The sequence below is a fragment of the Semicossyphus pulcher genome, unplaced genomic scaffold (assembly GCF_022749685.1).
Source record: "Semicossyphus pulcher isolate SPU_LCO1_2020_fin unplaced genomic scaffold, fSemPul1.0.p SCAF_19, whole genome shotgun sequence".
NCBI lineage: Eukaryota > Metazoa > Chordata > Actinopteri > Labriformes > Labridae > Semicossyphus > Semicossyphus pulcher.
In genome coordinates, this window is record NW_027211692.1 from 4733443 (window position 1) to 4754359 (window position 20917).

Consider the following 20917-nt stretch of genomic DNA (forward strand, 5'->3'; position numbering starts at 1 on the left):
ATGTGCCTTTTGATTTGAGTAATCAATAACTTATGATTTCTAAGTAACTCTGTGTTAGGTACTATTTACTTTTTGGGTTTTTGATTTCTGCCAATGTGCATATTTTCAAATGTACGTATTTATTAGTTTCAAAGTAATTATTGAGATATTACCTGTTTATTTATTTATTGAGATATTTATTCTGATTCTTTATTTTTTTGAGACAGGTTTTTATCTTCCGTGCTGTCTTACTTCTGACTTTGTGCCAATGTGCTGCTTTGAGGTGTTACATATCGTGGGTTTGTATCATTATTAAACCCTCACTCTATATTTTAAATCAGAGTCTACTTCTCTCTCATGTGTGCATGTCATAAACTCACTGTGCCTTTTACCAAACACTAATTATGATTCTATAAATGTGTTTTTTTTGGTTTCCAGCCTTGGGTAGAGTGCTTCTTACAAGTGTTAACATCTCCTATTGGAACAGAAACATAAGGAAGGCTACAAGAAATACATCCAATGTTTACAGGGAGGTAATAACACTTTAATAAAGTTCCTCTCTCTTCAAAAGAGAAGGACAGTGACAGAAATATAACATAAAAAAACTTTTATCAAGTGTTTCTTTGACAGAACAGGGCTGTGATTAGTTGTTGTCCTTCAGATGCTGTGGTCAGCTACTTGGCAGAGTACATGTGCTGCCTTTTATGTTTGAGGATCTCAGTGGAGGTGAGGGTCAGGTCTTCATTACAGATGTCGCAGTGATAATCTCTTGTAAGACTAGATGCAGAAGAGGGGGCCGCTTTCCCGCCTTCTGGCTCTGAAAACAACAAGAAATACCCACACTTACTCTCAAATCATCCCTTTCAAAGTTAAAGTCACTAAGTATCAAATCAACTGCTGAATGTTTTAGCTGGTGCACATATTTAGGAATATATTTACCAAAAGATACTTCATAAAATATTTCAATATAAGGACATTGCTGACCTTCCTCCTGCTGTTGCTGTTCTCCGGCTGGCCTGCAGGAGGCCTCGTGCTGCATGCGCTCCAGTGGAGTCAGAGGCATGTAGAGGTCACAGTTAGGACAGCTCCAGAAAGTGCGTAAACACTCACTGTAGAGATCCTTTGAGTCCTGCAAACATACGGTGTAAACACAAGGATTTATTTAAATTTAGATGAAGGGAAGCTGCTTTTATTCTAAGGAAAATAATCAAATAAGGAAAACATACATTTACTCTGTTTGAGAAATTGAATCAATTAAGATTATTTCGTTAAATGCTGTTAAGCAATTAAACTCTTTTTATTTTCCTTAGCTTTTATTTAACTGAAACTTTTATTCAAGATAATCCTGTTGCCTCTTAAAACCTTTAACTGTTTTACCAAAGTATTCGTTATCACATTCCCTCACACGTGGAAGCCGATCTGTACAACCCTTCCTTTTTATGCTCTACGTGCTCTGCTGAAGCTCATTAGTTGAGTTGTTGAGGTAAACGTAGACCTCCAAGTTCTAACCTAAGTTACATCTAGGTTACCCCGTTTCAACACCTTAACTACTGGGATATAATCTGGGTAAAGAAATAAATAAAATAAATGAACAATCAACAAAATGCATGCTGTCACTTGCATCACCTTAAATATTCAGTATGGGATTGTTGGCCTTATTTGAGGTTAGAGGCAAATCTTGAGTGGTTTTTAATATTGCACAGCTAATATAAAATGACAATTATGTTTCATCTAAGAGACTTCTCCTAAAAACAGAGATTTTCCCCAAATTTAATGTGGTCGATTGCTTTCTTTCTTTTGCTAAACATTTAGCTTTGATCACTGCGAAACTTCAACGCTTTCAAGAATGCCCCTGTTTCAGACAAACTCACAGCCAGACAGTTGTAGTTGAAGAAGCTGGTGACACGCAGGCCTCCCTTAATGGGGTCCGGCTTGGCCTCGGCTCCTGGAAACAGCGGGTTTAGGTCTGAAGCTTTGTTGTGAGAGAACTCAGTCTCAGACTGAGGGCCGATATACAGGTTCTGGGTCTGGAAAGCTGTGAGTCGCCGTAGGCTGTAACTGACCTGTGAGGGAAGGTTATATGAGCAAAAAAGGGTTAAAAAAGGTCAAACTAGATTTAATAATGTACATCAAAAACATACTTCTACAAAAAACAAAGCAAATCTGAAACCTTCAATCAACTTTTAAAACTATATTATTTTATTTTACTTTTTCAGTGATTTATATCATAACCACCAGGGCAGCACAGCATCAGTACCTCTGTGTATAGAAGGAATCGGACGAGGCCTTCACTCAGCTTTTCCATGACTTTGCGGGACACGCCCTGGCCTGGTCCCCCCATTGTGCTCTGTCCCAGCTGGGCCAAAAGGAGGCGCTCCCACTCAGCCCTGAGGGTAAGAGATGTGGACAGCAGCTTCAGGGCCTCCTCTGGCTCCCTCAGCTCCAGCTCCAGCCAGCCGTCCACCACCAGACGTGTACAGTCAGCGTTACTGTCCACAGAGTTAGCTACCAACAGCAGAGCCTAGTGAGCACAGGAAGTCACACAGAGAATGTGTAAAATAAAAAAACAAATACAAAAATCTGGGCCCAAATCTGATTATTAAAATACAATCTGTGACCTAGAAGATGCTCGAGTCAGCCATGAACACTTCCCAGTTTACATTTGGAGATCTGTGGCATGTGTTTCTACCTCTCTTTGTATCTGCTGAATAAACTGCCCATTTGCATTTTTTGCATTCTCTGTAACATTACTAAGAACAGTTCTTTCTGAGACAGGAACATCCCACATCTGATACTAACTTGCAGTGCTGGAACCCGCACACAGTTGGACAAATATGGCTTGTTGGTCTCCAACAGAGTAACAAAGGCTAGCAGCTGGTGTTTGCTGCTGTCCCTCCTTTCAGGCCCTGCAGGCCGGAAACAGAAACAAAGAGGGATAGACAAATGAGATATGATGAGAGACATGCACAATTACAAGAGTCAAAGGAAGACACATATGATGAAAGAAATGCTTCCTCAGTGGACCAGGAAGCAGACAAATAGATGCTGTTTGTAGCATTTTGTTCATTACTTCCAATACATCCTTACAACTGCACATAAGAGACCAATGCTGAGAAAAATATGTGCCTCTATTGACATGCTCAGTCTGTTGTTAATGCTGTCTATGTTCTTGTATTATTACAGTTTTGGTTTTCTCAGCAGAGTAATAATAATAAATAAAATTAGAGAGAAACAACATCAACAAAAGGGTGACACAGATGTTACAACTATTCTTGACAATTGGCTATGTTTCATTAACCATTCAAATATATAAGAATCCAGATACAGTACTTTTAAAGAAGTTGCTACATTTACCCATTTCTCTGTTGTCATCTTCAGGCACCTGTAACACCTCTGGGTCACTGGCAAACACACTGGTCGGGTGGATCACCACCCCCTGCTTGTTCCTTGTATGAAACACCTACACCACGTAAATTCAAAAGACGAAAGGAAGTGGAAATATTTCACCTGAAGGTAACTTTAAAATCACCTTTGAAACAATTGGTTAACTGACACACAATGTCTCCTGTACTGTATTATTAAAACTAGAATGGGTGTAGCAGGAGGCCTGACCTGGTCTGAGTCCTTTCGGGTGGTGTTGTGTTCATCAGGCAGCGCCAGCTGAGGGTAGAGGCCTCGGCAAAGCAGCAGCTTGAGCAAAGACTGCTGGCGGGAGGACAAGTCCTGACTGTTGCTAACCGCCTCCTGCAGCTCTGACACGTTGTGACGCAACTTGAACTTTACCTCCTGTTGCAGACCGAAAAGCACCAGTCACTTTCAGAGTTTCACTGTCAAAGACAAGCTGCATGTTTCCCCTTAACATCAAAACAACTTTTTTATTGTCAGTTCTACCGGATTGTTGTTGCCTATGACCCACAAAACTACCCTCTACTCCCTCTTTTTGCAGCCGCTGCAGTCAGCAGTCAACATATATGATCCACAAAGCAGCACTTCCCCCATTCTTCGATGTTTTTAAGAATTGGGGATGCCCTGGTATTCACCTGTTACAGCACATACCATTTAAGGCTGGGTCCTTATAGTGGTCTTGGTTGTATTCCAACCTGACCCCTTTGCTGCATGTCATCCCCCCTCTCTCTCCCCTGTCTTTCCTGTGTACCTTAAGCTCTCATTGTCTCCCCAAAAAGAAAAAAAAATCCAAAAACTATGCAAACTATGCAAACTCTCAAGAGTTTATGTGTGAATGTTTCATGTTGGAGTTTAGGACTGTTTTGTAGCAACCTTTTCCCAGGTTACGCTGTACTCTCAGTTCACCTGTATGTCCACGTTCTGTCCCGATGCCTCCTTGTCCTTCTTGCCTCTGCCTGCGTCCTCTCTGTCTGACCCTGAGGAAAACTCTCCTTCCTGGCCCTCATCCAGCCTCAGGACTTTCCGTTTGCTGCTCTCCTGCTGCTCGTGATCTCTCTTCATCTGATGCAGCTTCCTCCTCTCTGTAAGCCTCTCCCTACGTTGCCCACGGTCACCACTAGAGGAAGAGCTGTGCGATGACTCCAGCAGACCATGGCTCCTCAGCAGCTCCTGTTAATCAGAGAAGAAGGTCATATTTTCGAACATAAAACACTTTATTCATAAAAAATGTTTTAATGTGAGAACCACTGTATTAGTAGCCTGCCTTGAACTGTCTGCGTAAGTTGACCATCTCATATAATCGTTGCTCCTCCAGGCCTCTCCTTCTGCACCACTTCCTTGAGCCGCCACCTCTCTCTCCCTTTATCTGTTGAGGTCAGAGATGAACAGTTTATGTACAATCCAGACCATCTTATATCTACTAATATAAGTACAGTGTAAAAACAGTTTGCATTAAATATCCAAGGCCAAATTGGTCTTCATTATTGACCTCCATCCATGCATTGAAGGTATTGAGCAGGGTAAAGGGGTCTCCCTGGTTGCTGTGCAGGGGCTGGCGGGCGGTGGCACAATCTGGGTTGTGCTGGGAGCTGCGAAGGAAAGGTGACTGAACGCTGAGGGCTGCTGCTACAGTCAAGACGGGCTCCACCAGGTTAAACAAAGAGCCCAGCACCAGCATCTTCCCTGGATGAAAACACACAAACACTTATGTGAATCTAAGTGTTCAAGTTCCTTCTGTGCGTGTACACTTTAAAGCACTATATCATGGCTATCTAATATTTAAAGGGATTTTTTGTATAATTACTTAATGCTTTTAAAAATATGTTCACCTATTGTATTGTGTTCTGTTGTGATTAGAATAAAAATCCATTTATACATTTTTTTTAGCGAATCTTACCTATGACTACATCAACAGGCAGTTGAGCCAGCAAGCTACCAATGGAGGTCAGCTCACTGCGACGGTCCAGTGCCCCCTGTTCTTTTAGATAAGTAACTGCAGTCTGTATACTTGCAGCTGGAGGTGGATCAATGAAGACAAAAGAAAGTGGATCTCCAAGACACATGCTCTTCATCTGGAGGAAAAAAATAGCATAAATATGGAGAAATAACGCAATAAGAATTGCCTTGTGCTTTTTAGATGAAATGACTACCTGAAGAATCAGGGAGTCCAAAGCCACTCTGTGGATTTCAGGCACAGGGTAAGGTGCAAAGGCATCGTAGTCAGACTCAGCATACAGGCGGTAACACACTCCTGGACCTGTACGACCGGCTCGTCCTTTCCTCTGCTCAGAGCTGGCTCTGCTGATCCAGAACTCCTGAAGACGCTGCATCTTTGCCTTTGGATCAAAACTCATTTCCTTTACCTTTCCTATAAAAGAATCAACAACAAAACACACCATTAACCATGTTTTTCTTTTCCCCCTTCGTTAGTATTTTAATTTGCAACAAATGTACTTTTAGTTCCATACCTGAGTCTGCTACAAAGCGCACCCCATCTATTGTAACTGAAGTCTCAGCAATATTGGTAGAGATGATGCACTTTCTCACCCCCGGGGGAGAAATGTCAAACACCTGATGAATAACATTAACAGAGAGTTAGAACTGATAAACTATATCAAAAGTATATGATTCAAACAAATACAAGCTGACAGTGCCTTATCCTGCTGGACTAGTGATAGGGTGCTGTGCAGCGGTAAGACTATCCAGCGCTTTGTGTGTGTGGCATAAATCTGACAGGCCTCCTGGATGGTGGAGATCTCTGCCACACCGCTGAGGAAGAGGAGCAGGTCACCTCGCTCCTCTGGAGGGTAACGCTGATCGATGCCTTGTAGAATGCGCAAGTATGGTCTGGGATCCAGTTTCTCAGAACGTGACGCCTGCTCCTCAGGTGGAATGGGCTGGTATGTGACCTTAGTACAGGAAACAGAGAAAAAAAGTTCTAAAAGAAAATAAACTAATTCCCAATGTCCCACTCAAAATGTCTTTTTTTGGCAAATAGTTTGTACGTTAATGTGTCAAATTTGTAATGTAGGTGCGTCTACAAGACTACCAAGATTAAGTACATTTGTGTCATTTATTTATTAACAACAATAAGTAATTAAAATCACATAATGAAAGTCTTTTTGTACTTTGCGGATTCATCTAAAATGTGACCGAGTTTGGACCAACACTATAGCGTCAACCAACAGCGACACTGTTGACAACATTGCATTTGTCTTTGAGTGTGCCGACCTCAAGGCCTTGAATACTAAACTTTATATGTGAAATTCATATCAACATATGTGTTTACTGCTGTCTCCTGCTTACCTGTATAGGAAACAGCCTGCCTGGTACCTGCAGCACAGGAGCACTGCTGAAATAGTCAGAGAAAAGTTTGATGTTGATGGTAGCTGACATGAGGATGAGACGCAGGTCTGGACGTTCAGCCACCAGAGTGCGCAGGACCCCAAGAAGGAAGTCACAGTGGAGGTGCCTCTCATGAACCTCGTCCACAATCACCACCTGGTACTGAGCCAGCGTCCTGTCCTGCTGGATCTGTCGGAGCAGCAGCCCCTCAGTCAGAAACGACAGTTTGGTGGCTGTAGTCCGGGTGGTCTCAAAGCGGATCTGGTACCCCACCTGCAAAACATGACTAACTTTTGTTAGCCCCAATGTAGTTTTTTCCAAATATGTATAGTACTTCAAACATGCAAACAAATGAAGACTATATATACAGTATAAAAATAATTTTCTATTTGTTCACACATAGTATCCATTTCGTTATCTGATTATAGCCCTCCAAACATTACAAGAGAGGTGTAGGTTACAAATAAAGAAAAAAAACCTGTATTTGATAGTCAATGACAGACCTTTGAGCCATACTGATTGAGACTCTCAAAGCTGACCCTCTTTGCAAGGGAAATACAGGCAATACGCCGAGGCTGTGTGCAGGCTATTTGGGTGAAGCCAGCTGAAAGGAGATACTGAGGTACTTGAGTGGATTTCCCACAGCCTGTGTCCCCTGCCACCACAACCACAGGGTGACGTCGCACCAGCTCCACGATCTTGTCCCTGTACTGGAAGATGGGCAGGTTCTTCTGCTCCCTGCAGAGCTTGGCAAGTTTGCCAAAACTCTGTCTCTGGATGAAGTCCAGGAAATGCAGGAGAGCTAGGCGGCAGTCTGAGATCTCCTGACTGCCCGGACCTGAAGATCTCTGCCTGCTTCTGTGCTCTGACTTTCCAATGCGCTCCTCGACGTCCCTTGTACACACAGACACATTAATCCGGTAGCGAGCATCATACTCTTTAGGAAGGCCAAGGTCTACCTTTCCGGACCCAGACTTTTTGCGGTCTTTCCCTTCTTCTCTGTCTTCTTTTCGGCTGGCGCCTGGCCCAGACATGTCCTTCTTAGTTTTAAACCGTTGGAAGCGTTCAAAGAAGGCCCAGAACTCTTTGTGCTCCGGACTGCCAGCCTGGATGTAGTCATGCTGGCGGAAAAAGATCTCGCTCAGTTGGGCTCGGCACTGCGGACTGTCCCAGTCCCAACTCCGGCTGTCTCTCCTCCTGTCTGAATTCATATTCACTTTAAGGTACTCGCCTTCACCACCGCCACCAGGTTAATTTACAATTAATATATGAAATACACATGTTTGCATATTTACAAACGGTTAGCGGTCAGGTATTACTGTAAAAAAAAAAGAATATCTGACGAATAAATCTGGACAAATACAGCTGCAGCTGCTGCGAAGACCGGGGGAACAAAAACACAGACGGACCGTTTCCGCTCCGTTAGTACAAACTTTCCGGTTATGGGTAGATTCTCATTGGTTCCGGGGTGAAAAATAAGTCCGAAAGAAAATTGTTCTAGAATATTTTTAGCGATTTGCCCCTTCAGGTGGCACACACTATTATACCCCTTACACATTATGAAATGTTCCAAAGTATTCAGAAAGATTAGAAGACAACGTGGACATTAATCAAATGTAAAATCAATTTTATCTCGACCAGAATGTACACAACTTTCTGACATAATTTCTCTATCTGCATAACAGTATGTATATTTCATCACTGACAGTGTCAATCTCCCTCAAGTCTGTCCGCACAGTCTGTTGTTCTGAAAATCTCCAGCTGAGGTAAGGACATGATTTGTAATGTAAATGCAAATCAATTTAAACAAAGTGCAATGGAATACAAATACAAAGTACATAATAAGCCATAACATTTATCCAGAAATCAGAGAGAAAATGAATGTGCATAAATACATAAATACAAATATCTGGAGGTTATATTAGAAATATTTTATTTAAAAACATCTTCTATAAAATACACATTTACAGTTTAAACTGTAGGGACTTCGCTAATATTGTGCTGAATAGATGTATGGCCATATTAAACAAGAAAGATTAAACACAAACAAAACCTACTATACACTGTGTTTAATGCTAGAAAAGTTCACATCTGTTAAAATGAAATGGCATTCATGGTGAGAAGGGTAACGCTCTGAAAAGTGAACAATCACATCAGTAACTTTTAGGGATTTCAGCTGGAACAAAACTCAATATACAATGCACAAGATACCAAGCCATAGGAGGTAGGATGGAATGAGCTTGCTGTCATATTGTTTTTAATTTATAAAATTCAGAACAAAGACAACAAGAAAAAGTGGTGGGAAGTTCTTATGATGGTGTAAAAGTTACGCCTAAAATCTATTTCTTGTGCAGCACATAACATTGTTCTCCATTAAAACACACGTTAAACGACAAAAATCTGGAAAAAAGACAAAAATAAAAACATTTATTTACAATTGAAAATATTTCATCCACCCCACCCTCATAAAATCGCAGAGGACTTCAACTGCTCTTCAAGCTAACAGTGGATTTTTCACTGCTACGACCGGAGTGACAGCCACTGCATCAGCTGGAAAGTCAGAGTGGTGTTTCACCAGAGCAAAAATCTCTACTGTAGTACTTGTTATCAGTCCATGTTCATGTCCACATCTGGATCTTGTTTGGCCATTTTGCAGGGGTCTACTACACTCCCGTCTTTTCTTTGATCCAGCCACGAAATTTGGTGACGGTTGTGTAGATGCCAGGTTTGTTCCTGCGGGCACAGCCATCACCCCAACTGACCACTCCTGCTAGGAACATACGAGAGCCTCCCGGACTGGACAGAGGACCACCAGAGTCCCCCTAATAGAGACACACACACCAGGTACATATGTTAGCATAAAGGTACTACATGGGGCCACTTACGTCTTTTCCCCCTAAAACTCATTTCCTTCATTTAATCCTTTTTACAATGAAAAAAGGTAATTTTTTACGTGGCCATGCAATTAATTAAATTAAAATAATGCAAGAAAACCTATGGTATTAAGCAACTTCACTTGGAAGTATGGGGTTTGATATAATTGATTACCTGACAGGCATCGACTCCTCCACTCAGCACTCCAGCACACAACATCCGAGACGTGATCTGCCCCTCCATCAAATCGTTACACACCGAGTGGTTAATAATTCGAACCTTGGCCTTTTGGAGCACAGTTGCAGCAAATCCTGGATAACAAACACAAAACAGAAGAACACCATCATGCTTATGTTCATGTAAATGTAAATGTAAATGTTTCTTTATTTATACAGCCCTTTACAACAACCCTTTCGGTGGACCAAAGTGCTTTACAATAGATAGTAAATAAAAAGGAATAGATAAAAACAATAAAAAACAAAATCAAAACAATAAAGCAATAAAATACAATACAATAAAATAAAATAAAAATAACAGTAAAAGTGTCACCACACTACGGGGTATTAAAAGCCATCCTAAATAAATAGGTTTTCAGTCTAGATTTGCAGAGGCCCAGGTCAGAAATAAGACGCATTTCGGCGGGGAGCTTATTCCAGAGCCTGGGAGCAGCAACAGAAAAGGCTTGGTCACCCCAGTGAGTGGGCACTTCCAACAGAAGTTGGTTAGACGACCTCAAAGCTCTAGCAGGCTCACGAACGGTTAAAAGCTCAGATAAATAAGATGGAGCAAGGCCATTAAGAGCAAGACAAACATTAAACGTTTAAAATCAATTCTATAATGGACAGGAAGCCAATGAAGGGAGTTAAGAACATGTATAAATGTCATGTCATCAAATATTGTACTTCATAGAGATAAATTTGATGATCTTTATTTTTTCATCAACATTTGAAGGCTTCCATTTGACCTGAAGGGGATGATATTGCACCTCTTGTGAAATTAGCAATGACTACTCCAACTAATACTACTTCTACTGCCAATTTCAAAACTCACAAACATGAAACATCCTACACATTCCACTTAAGTTTGGGCCTCAGCTTTTAAATGTATTCCATATTATTATTTTACCAAGTATTCACCAAAATGATAAATAAAAGGCTGATTGTTTGTGGAAACTCACCTCCTTCTCGAGTGGCTCCCCACCCTGTGATCCACACATTGTTACCAGTTGCAAAATCATGTTGCGGAGCGGGCAAGCAGATGGGCCTGATGTAGTCGGAGTAGGTGACAGGACTGTCCAGCTCCATCAGGGCGATGTCATTGTCATAGGTGAATGAATTATAGTTAGGGTGTGATATGATCTGCTTCAGATTCTTCTTCACCACAGCATTTCCAATCTTACGCTGTGTGTGTAGACCGAGGTAAACTTCCCACGTGCCTGGCTGTGAGAATCTGAGGACACACAAAGACAGGCAGCAAAGTTTTATTTACAGTTTGGAAAACCATTAATTAGGCACATCATCTGGCACAAGCGTCACATTAGGGAAAAAAAGTGAGTTAAGCCTATTTATTTAATAGAATATACATCAGTATTGATATACAGTAGAACATGCACTGGTTAAAGACCTAAAAATATCAAGATGTTATTTCTGACGGCTCTCAAATTTGTAGTGGGAGAGAGACATGTTCTAAAACATGCATCCAAAGTGTGTTAAATTATCCATGACGCGTCAAAGTATTGTGTTGTTAGTAAAAACACAAAGGTCTTAGGTTTCAGTTGCATGAGACTGCAAATTGTTGACAGCATATTCAAAGTCAACTGAGTTATTTTGTCCGACTGATTAGAGGATTTAATAAGCACTTTCAGAATAACTATAGAGTACAAGAAAAAACACTTTTGTTTTGTATGTGAGACTATTTAAAGCATTGAAATAGGATGAATTAATTAAAGTAGCTTAAGCACCATTCTAACAGAGGACTATTATGTCATTGTACTATATTCTGTCAATTCCTTCCTGCAACTTAGAAAAAAGGAATGACATCATACATGTAAAAATGGGTGATCAGCAAATAGATGTCACTCCAAAGAGATCTGCGAGTGTGATCCCTGATTTGTCACATTATTCAAAACTATAAACATTTCTAGTTGCCAGTGAGAACATAAAGCTTAAAACAAGAGGTTACCTCGTCCTGCCGTCATCCTGCACACAGTGGGCAGCCGTGACCAGCCAGTGTGGACTGATGATGGACGCTCCACACACATGACCGTAACCTTTGATATGAAGGCTGACCTGCCAGGGAAACTCCCCTTCCTCTGCATCCTGACCGCCCACAATACGTGACGACGTCTTGAACATACTCCTTCCACAGTCTGCAAAGTAAACAAACAATTAATCACAGGGCCTGCTTGTTGCAGCTTGTTGTGATGCCTTGAGTGGGTGAAAACTCACATCTGTTTTGTCATGCAAGGTAAAAATGCAGATGGAGATAATAACTAGTTTTTAATCTCGGACAAAGGAACACGCCCTCGCCGAGGTTTCATTTATGACATACCGCAGTTCTCCTCATCAGATCCGTCTTCACAGTCCTGTGTCCCGTCACATTCTGGGTTCACTTTGCTGATGCATTTGTTGTTTTTACATTTATATGTAAGATCAGTGCAGCGAGTGTCAGAGGCTACAGAGAGAGGGAGGGAAGAACCATCAAATTCAATTCATTGTATTGCCTTTTTAAGATGTAGTGACATTTTTATAAAGAGTTGCTCGTCACAAATAAAGCAGACATAGAGCAATGGTAATGATAACTATTCATTTGGAGTTGTTTTTGTCCAGATTGTAAATGAAAGGTAATATATACCCTAACCTGGCCTGTATTTGGTCTCCACAAACCCTGAGAAAATTGTCTGCATCCTAAGAAGCTACACATTGTTCACAAGCTGTCTATCAAAGAGATTTGGAGGTGTATCAGAGTTATTTTCTTCTTGCTCTGTAAAGCACCCTCTAAATAGCCTCATGAGTCAGTCACCACAGGAATCAGGTGAAAATGCGTAACTTCCAACGGCAGCAAATTAATGTGCTTGCTTTAAGAAAAATTAAAAAGTAAATACTATGATGTCTGAAAACAATTGCAGTGTAGAAGACTGGTCTTACCTCTACCGCAGTCGAGCTCATCTGACCCGTCCCCACAGTCGTCCCTGCCGTCACAGTGAGTCTTCTCAGAAACACATTTGCTGTTCTTGCATGTTATTTGTCCAGATTTACACCCACCTTTGAAGACAAAAGACAGACAGGGATAAGAGCACTACCTGAAGGGTTTTTAGTCCTAATGTTAAACACAATACAACCTCCATCAATGTTAACAGGTCTTACCACAGTTCTGCTCATCGGTGCGGTCTCCACAGTCATCTACACCATCACATTTCCAGAACATGGGCTTACAGAGTCCATTTTTACAGGTGATATCCTTTGAATTGCACTCTGGAAGAAAACAGGTAACTTATTATGTGTGCCAAGTATGAAGAGACTTCGAGTATATCCTGAGTAAAAACAACTTACTGCAGTTTAATTCATCGCTCATGTCTCCACAGTCATTCCATCCATCACACCTGAGTGCTGACTTAATGCAGCGCTTATTTTTGCACTGGAACTGCTTTGGACAAGCTGTGGACGACAGGGTTCAAGTGAGATAAACGTGCCTGATGTAGAAAAATAATCATCTGGGAAAAGCAGAGTAACTTACGGTCTTTGACGTCAATGGCCTCAAACTCTGCATCGAAACCTTGGTCCACGTAGGAGGAATCGGAGAAAAACCTCACTTCCATTTTGTTGGAGTTGCTGGTTTCCGTCACTGTTCCTTCCGGCTGGTCCCCGCACAGTCTGGGGAGGAGACGCACAAGCAGTGACATGTCTGATCTGTTATGTAATTCCTCTGTGGTTTTTAAATATAGAAGAATGGACTCACTTTTTTCCGTTGACCTCCACGTAGTCTTTGCGACAGTCCTTTTGGTTCTCCTGCCCAGGCTCAGACAAGAAGAACTTTTTGAACGTCAGCTTCACCGCCTTACCAGCAGAGACCTTAATGATTGACAGAGATGAGTAAAAACTTAACGACACGGTGACAGAGGGCCTTTTGAGAAGCCAAACAGAACCTGTATGAAACATGGTATGACTGTGTAATGTGTTTCTCACCTGGATCGACCACTGACATAGAATATGAGGAGGATAGTAATTTGGGAAGTTTGGGGATGTAAAGCTTCCTCTTTCGCCTGTTAGCTGGCCCCCGCATGAAGTACCTTTTTACAGAAAAACATGTTAGTGTTGGATAATCGATATTTAAGTGAGCTTGCATCAGAACCTGCCAAAGCCCCCACCTTTACTTCCACGTCGGACTTGTGAGACTCTTGCTCTAAAACCCGGGAAGTTCTTCTTGTCATTTGTGGCCATCGTCACCAGCATGACATTGCCTGAAGACAGGAAGGTCAGCGGTTCACTGGGCGAGAAGTACCCACACATTCTGTTGGGGGAAAAAATACACATAAATATCATTTACGCTTGGTTCCCTGAAGTGCTGGTTACAATCCAATGTTATTTAATTTACATGTTCTTTGTAGAGTCTATCAAACAGTAAGGGTAACTGGTGTTGGTAACACTATTTAACCGATCAAACAACATGGAAATTACTTCTATACAACATGCTATTTCTCAGTTTCTTCTCCTAGTCAAGGATTTAAACCCTCATTGATTCTACCGTATGCTTAAAAAACATACATCACATTTTAGTCTTATGAGGCTGAAAATCCTCTTCCTCTACCCTCCTAAAAATATACATGTGGTGTGAATTTGGGTCACTTATACATTGCACTGTAACTGAGGCATTTTATCTCTCCCGTGCAGGAATGCCCCAGATGATTTTATCATTTACACCTGGAAGTTTCCTTCTTAAATGACCCAGTTACTTGGCTGCGTGTTGTTTTTCTGGTTTGGAAAGGTTAAATTCATTCTCAAATTGCTGCCAGATTTAGACTAAACTCTCATTTTGCTATTGCAGAAGGCAATGTTAGGCTTCTACACCTTTATGTACAGCATAAGGATCCATCTGACCAGCAGAGGGCCTTACATACAACATTACAAAGTGGATGGCAGAAGGCAGCTGAGTTATTCATCCGCTTGCAGCTGTATTTGAATGATGCAAAAAGGAAAACTCACTCCACCATAACAAGGCTCTCAATAGCCACCAGGGAGTCGTAGATTTTGACAAAGTCATTCTTGCAATCCTCTTCCAGGTTCATCGTATCAAAGTCAAGCTTGATGACATAGTTGTGGTCTGCTCTCAGCCGCCACTGGATGAAGGTGTTGCTGGGATAAGGACGGTCGGGGAAGCCAGGGGACTGGATCTGCCCAACTTCATTGCTCCTTGCATGTTCTGCAAAGTTGAAGAAATCTGGCACAGAAACATTGAGTTTTAGTCAGGCTTTGTAAATCACTGACATAACCATGGAACTGTGACCACTGTCTAAAAGTTGCATTTAATCACTCTACATTTTCTAGATACTAAAAATAATGCCATGTAAAGGGAAGCAGAAGTTGTACATGTATGATCCAGAATATTGCATTTCTCATTAAAGCTTGTTAGGGACAACAACCAAAAAGTTGTACTCCCGAATATGACTATACGTTTATCATCCCAGACAGAATGATATTTTCTGAAGATGACCATTTATCGCTAGGAGGTGCTGCAGAAGAGAACGAAACTGAAATCTTCGAGATTATATCTTTAAAGATAACACTAGTAGAATAAAGGATATAATCGAGGTTGTGCACTTACTTCTGAATGATGTTGAAATCAAGCGGGCATCAAGTGCTGTGAGAAGAAACACAAAAACAAAGAACACAGAGATCATTTAATGCTGTCAGCTGAACAGAAAATTCCACAACCGAACTTCAAAAACAAACCACAAACAAAAACAGTCACAGCGTATGGACTGAATCGCAAACGGTTGTAGTTTGTTTCAGTTGCTTTGAATCTACCTGAAGACACCACATCTTCAAAGACCAGCGAGTTGCCAGGTCTGAACAGGGTACGCTGCTCTTTGTCCACCAGCTTTTCCATTGAAGACATGGCTTTGTCCACAGCTGCCTCTTGGCCGGCGGGGACTCTGAACTCAGACAGGTAGTAGGCAACAACGCTGCCTTCACTAGGAGTAATGAGACAAGAATTAAACACATTAGAGGTGCAGCAAAGTAAAAACTAAAAGTCATACACCAAAACTGTTATGAAGATAGAAATGTATCAGCTCTTATTTCTCCTATATTAAACACTTTTTTAATCATGTCAGCAATATAACAGATCTTTCTTAACCACAGAAATTGAGCAACAATACTACAATACTTGGTTTCAAAGGAGAGTTGTAGTGTTGCCTGGTCAAACTTTAATAACTTTTTATCTTTGTATTTATAATTGTTGTCTTTGTGGTGGATGATTCGATTTTCCCTAAACCCTGGCTCCATGCTCTGTTCAAATTGCAACAGAGGCTTACAGTTAATTCTATCTACAGTATAATAATAATAATAATAATAACAATAACAATAACCTTTATTTATAGAGCACTTTTCAAAATCGAAGTCACAAAGTGTTTTACAAAGGCAGCAAAGCAAAACAACCAGGTCATGAAGTAAAACAGAGTGGTCATAAAATCAAAGTCATTTAACAAATATATAAAATTAAATTAAAAGAACGCTAAAAGACATAAAATTATTTAAAATGAATTCTAAAAATTAAAATTCAAGTAAAATCCGGAAAAGGCTCGCCAATAAAAGTATGTCTTAAGAAGGGACTTAAAAGAGATCACAGCTGACCTGACCTGACCTCCTATATTTGTACATATAAATATGTTCTCCAATAAACACTGGCATTCAAAGCACATACATGTACACTCCTATCAGCATAAACATGGATGGAAACATGACCCTCTTGAATTAAAGCTTATTATGAACACCTTGTTACTCCACTTTCACTGCCATACCTGAAAGCCTGAACTGTAGAACCAACATAGTATTTGCTCAGCTGGGGACTTTTGGAATAGATGGTTTTAAGCTGAAAGAGAAAAGAGCAGAGTCAGAACAGAGTTAACAAAAAAAAAAAATAGATGGCATGCAGGTGAATTTCTTACCTGCGATGTCACCTGCTTCGCCAGCGCCTTGAACTCAGTGCTGTTGGTGTTCTCGTAGGCGTCTTCAAACACCTGGTTAGTGATCCGCATGGAGCCGCTGTACATCTTCTTGACCCGCACATCTTTACGGACTGCAGGGACACACAGACAAGACTTTAAATACACACCCATGTTCTTACTGCACAAGACCTCAGTTCACTTCATCTCCTTGTTAGCTTTTCCAAGTTTGTCACTATCCTTTTTTTTCTTTCATCTTTTGAGTTATGGACGCTTCAAGTCCCCCGTGTTTACTTGTTTCAACTCATGCAGCAATAACATCTATCGCTGGTTTAAATCATGTGCAAATAATCAGATTTAAGCTTCATTTGTCTGTGAACATTTCATAGCTTATGATCAAATGTGTTTTTGTTATTATACATAGAGATGCTTTCTCTTTCTTTTCTTGTCTGTCCTATCTCTACCTCCGCTTATTTCACCATCAGCAACACAATCAGATTTTAAAACCACAAATTAAGATGGTAATGGATTGTTGAAGGTGTGCTCTTTATGAGCTTCTCAAAGGACTCTACAAATAACATACATGCAATTTAATTGTATTTTATTGTGTAGAACACTTTGCAAACTTGTGAAGAAAAGTGCAATATAAATAAATGTTCTATATTTCAACAAAAAGTGTTTAAAAACGATAAGATAGAACTTTATTAATCCTGAAGGAAATTATAGTGCCAGGTAGCTCCAAAAAATACAGTACAAAATTATTCTTATTAAAACAACTCAAATATAAGTGAAAATATAAGATAAAAAGTATATGGCTAAATGCAAAAGAGACAGTGCCTAAAAAAATATATTATAATAGTTATCTACAAAAGCAGGCAGGAAGTAATGGTGCCAAAAGAAGGACCTCTGTAGGAAAGGTTTTCATTGTGATCAGCTCACCTCAAAGTCATTTTTCATTAACAGTTTTCTTTATGTCTAATTAATCAAATGAATACAATGAAAGGGTTCTTACAGTGGAAATGCCAGACCAGCAGTCCGGTCATCAGTGCAACAACAGCAGCAAAGATCACCACGCCGATCACAGCCCCGATTTTCCCTGGACCCTTTTTCTTCTCGAGCTTTTTGTTATCCGATGCAGGCAGGAACTGGACTGAGGTGTCCCAGTCTTTGTCCTACAAGACAAGCAGATGGTTGTTTGGGTACATGAATGAACAATACATACAACCGATAGTCCTATACTAAACAACAAGCAACAAGTAATAATTCCAGCATGTTGAAGGCTTTGTGAAAATAAAACTGCAAAAGCTCCCCCCCCAGGATGTTCCTTCACTGGCACTGTCAATGTTTTGTGTTGTAAGACAGATTAAAGTAGCTGTTTTGTTTATCTAAGTAGATAATCAACTGAGGATAAGCGACAGCAGCAGACAGCAAGTAGGTACATGTGTATTATTATAGGAATGTCCATGCATGTGGTGACTAATAGAATTAGGTTTTGAACCAGTAAAAAACTGGGCTCCTCTTTGACAAATTTCTGCTTTCAAAGGAGAGAAATCAAAACATTTTTTATATTTAAAGTCTGCCAATAAAAAACAGAAAGCACAGTTTCAGTGTTTGGCAGTGTTAATGAATGAGAGGGGGACTTCATGTGTGAGTCACAGCGCTGTGGCCACATTTAAGTGGTAGACAGAGGGGGAGGGAGTACAAAGGTTTCACCATGTAAAATCCTGTCAAACCTGCTGGGAGCGAGCCGCTCGCAGATCTGAAGAGGAACACAACAAGTTTCTGTGAGTGCTCGCTGTACTGTAGTGTAACATTAAAGGTCCCTGAAACACTGAACAACTTCAACCAGCAACAAATGCCGTTCTTAAAAGCTTAAGGATGTTTAAAAAAGTAATAAATCATTCTTATGACTTTAATTTTGTGGCCCTCTGTTTTACAATCACAAGCAGCTTAAAACAAATAATCTGCAGAACAACCCTATTATTTGTTTAATGCACCAAGGGCGACACTTTCATACCTCCTGTAAAAACCTGATGCACATGAGAGGACACGATTGAATTACACCTATGAGGGCAACAACAACTGGTTATATTTACAGAGCAGGCTTTGGATGTGTCGTATTAGTTTCACATTTTAAAGCCTTGTTGAAGAGTTTTTGGAGTAGATATTCCATACAAATCCTCTGCATGTCTCTGTTTGGTTATTATAAATGCATTCTCCTGCATGCAATGCCTGGGGTGTTAGTGTCAAGCGTTAAATGCATTTTAATAACCAATGAACAAACACCTCATTTTGTCTCTTTTACAGAAATTTGCTTTGTATATTTGTGGACAACAGAACAGAATTGTGAATCTTAATACACGTCATGTAATCATAACATGTTGAAAATGGTGATGAATTATTACCCAGCCACACTGTCAATCATCTAAATATGCTAAGTTAGCATAGCAACACAACCTCAGATCTGCTCCATTGTGCCCTGGAGGACAAACCCTCTGAGATTGAAGGGCATATCCCCCACTGTGCCTGGTAGATATGAACATAGTGTGATTTTGTGGAGTAATCTTAAATGGATTTTACTCCAGCGAAGAGAAGGACTCGAGTGAACAAGTCACAACAGGGCGGAGGAGCCAGGAGGAATTCAGGTGTCAGCCTCTCAATCGGTGCTTCCTGAGGTCCTTCACTGATGAAGCTCAGGATTTCCACATGGTCTTAATTTAAGCATCTCTGAGTCACAGACTATGAAATACCTTTTTGAGAAAGATGTCATTCAAAGCTTTGAGTCGGTTTTAAGGATAAATGGTTCGGGAGTATTTCCTAATATACAAATGCATGCCACCTCAACCAGTGTGCTACTACATGAAAATTAGGTGAAAGGCTCGTGCAGCCTATAGTGGCTTGTTCTTTTGGAGGTTATCTCAGAAACCTGTTGTATCTACAAACACTCAGTACTCCCATAAATCCTAATATGACACTTTCTTTTATTGACATATTAAAGCTTGAATTGTTGTGCCACTAATTAGTACAGAACCAAAACCTAAAGAAATGAAAGCAGGTTCTCTCAGCTTCTAAGTGCTAGGTTTCCTTTTCCCTCACTAACATGTTTGTCCTTAGGCAAACCAGTGTGTTGTTGATAGAGCAGCTGAGATCATATGGCTGTTTACAGTGACACCCGTTCAACTGTTGTATGTAGGTATATGTGTGGAATGAAAACAGAGGTGATATTTCTACTTCATGTGTGACAGGTTTGCTACAGGTATGTAGGTTCATCAGTTACCCACTTATCTAATTCTTTTAGGTTTGTCTCTACAGCAGTTCGCTTTACTTCCTGTCTGATGCTCCCCACTGCCCCACAAATATGCACCAATGTTAGGAAATACATGAAATCAACGTTGGTGTCATTTAGGTAACACCTTAACCCCTTAATACCTTACTTAACAGGGTAAAGCAGTAAATTACATGACATATGTTTGTGCTCTACAGAAGAAAAAGTTTCTTACCGACTTTGGGGTGTATCTGAGTCCACTGTCCATGTAGTCCATCAGGGGTAAATGCCTGGACAAGACTACTGAAATTAAAACCAAAACGACCTCAAACACCTGAACCTCTCCTTATCCAACCAAACGTCTCCTCTTCTTGTTTGTTCTGTTGACTTCTGGTCGTTTATTAATCCGTCCAAAGGCTGTTTGTCGAGGTGAACCTGCAGGCCTGGTCGCCAAGAGACGCTCCTTGTGTTTGTTAATGAATTCAACCTTCTCGCAAAGACATCTATACAGATAACACCGAAGAATAACGTCTCGTGTAGTTTTTGAAGGAAGGCTCCTCTCCGGTCGAGGGGCTCACAAATGTCTACCTGGCAGCATATGTCGCCTACCTGCCCGTATGACTCCTGACGGAGGGAAACTGAGGAAACCGCAGAAAAAAACTTTTTCCGGGAGCTTCGGGTTTCTGCAGGCGTGTCTCCACCCCGAATACACCTGTGGCGACTTCCTGTTTACCTGCAACAGGTGAGGACTACATCTTAAAAATGCATTTTTTCCTCAATTTTAAGAAAAATGATTACAGAAAAGTATTTGATTAAATAATACGCACAGTTATCTTGATTATCTTACCGACAGATCTAAGAGTTTACATTTTGTCGTTGTGTTTTGA

General features: G+C 40.7%; 2 protein-coding genes across 2 annotated transcripts; both read right to left on the reverse strand.

Annotated features, from left to right (window-relative positions):
• Positions 1–514: 514 nt before the first annotated feature.
• Positions 515–8002, reverse strand: dhx34 (DEAH (Asp-Glu-Ala-His) box polypeptide 34). The gene is made up of 16 exons (XM_069668663.1): positions 7233–8002; positions 6691–7002; positions 6039–6293; positions 5853–5955; positions 5535–5752; positions 5282–5456; positions 4874–5067; positions 4649–4750; positions 4291–4554; positions 3592–3765; positions 3334–3439; positions 2779–2885; positions 2237–2500; positions 1851–2042; positions 964–1108; positions 515–796 (listed from the first exon to the last, which is right to left on the reverse strand). Exons 1-16 carry the CDS (start codon positions 7938–7940, stop codon positions 654–656), a joined length of 3462 nt encoding a protein of 1153 aa, XP_069524764.1. The 5' UTR covers positions 7941–8002; the 3' UTR covers positions 515–653.
• Positions 8003–9044: 1042 nt separating this feature from the next.
• Positions 9045–20541, reverse strand: st14a (ST14 transmembrane serine protease matriptase a). Its single transcript, XM_069668905.1, has 19 exons — positions 20266–20541; positions 17778–17937; positions 16769–16899; positions 16622–16692; positions 15627–15793; positions 15424–15459; positions 14805–15039; positions 13970–14112; positions 13788–13891; positions 13561–13673; positions 13339–13475; positions 13155–13259; positions 12969–13076; positions 12750–12866; positions 12154–12276; positions 11785–11971; positions 10781–11052; positions 9778–9914; positions 9045–9551 (listed from the first exon to the last, which is right to left on the reverse strand). Exons 1-19 carry the CDS (start codon positions 20305–20307, stop codon positions 9393–9395), a joined length of 2547 nt encoding a protein of 848 aa, XP_069525006.1. The 5' UTR covers positions 20308–20541; the 3' UTR covers positions 9045–9392.
• Positions 20542–20917: the final 376 nt, after the last annotated feature.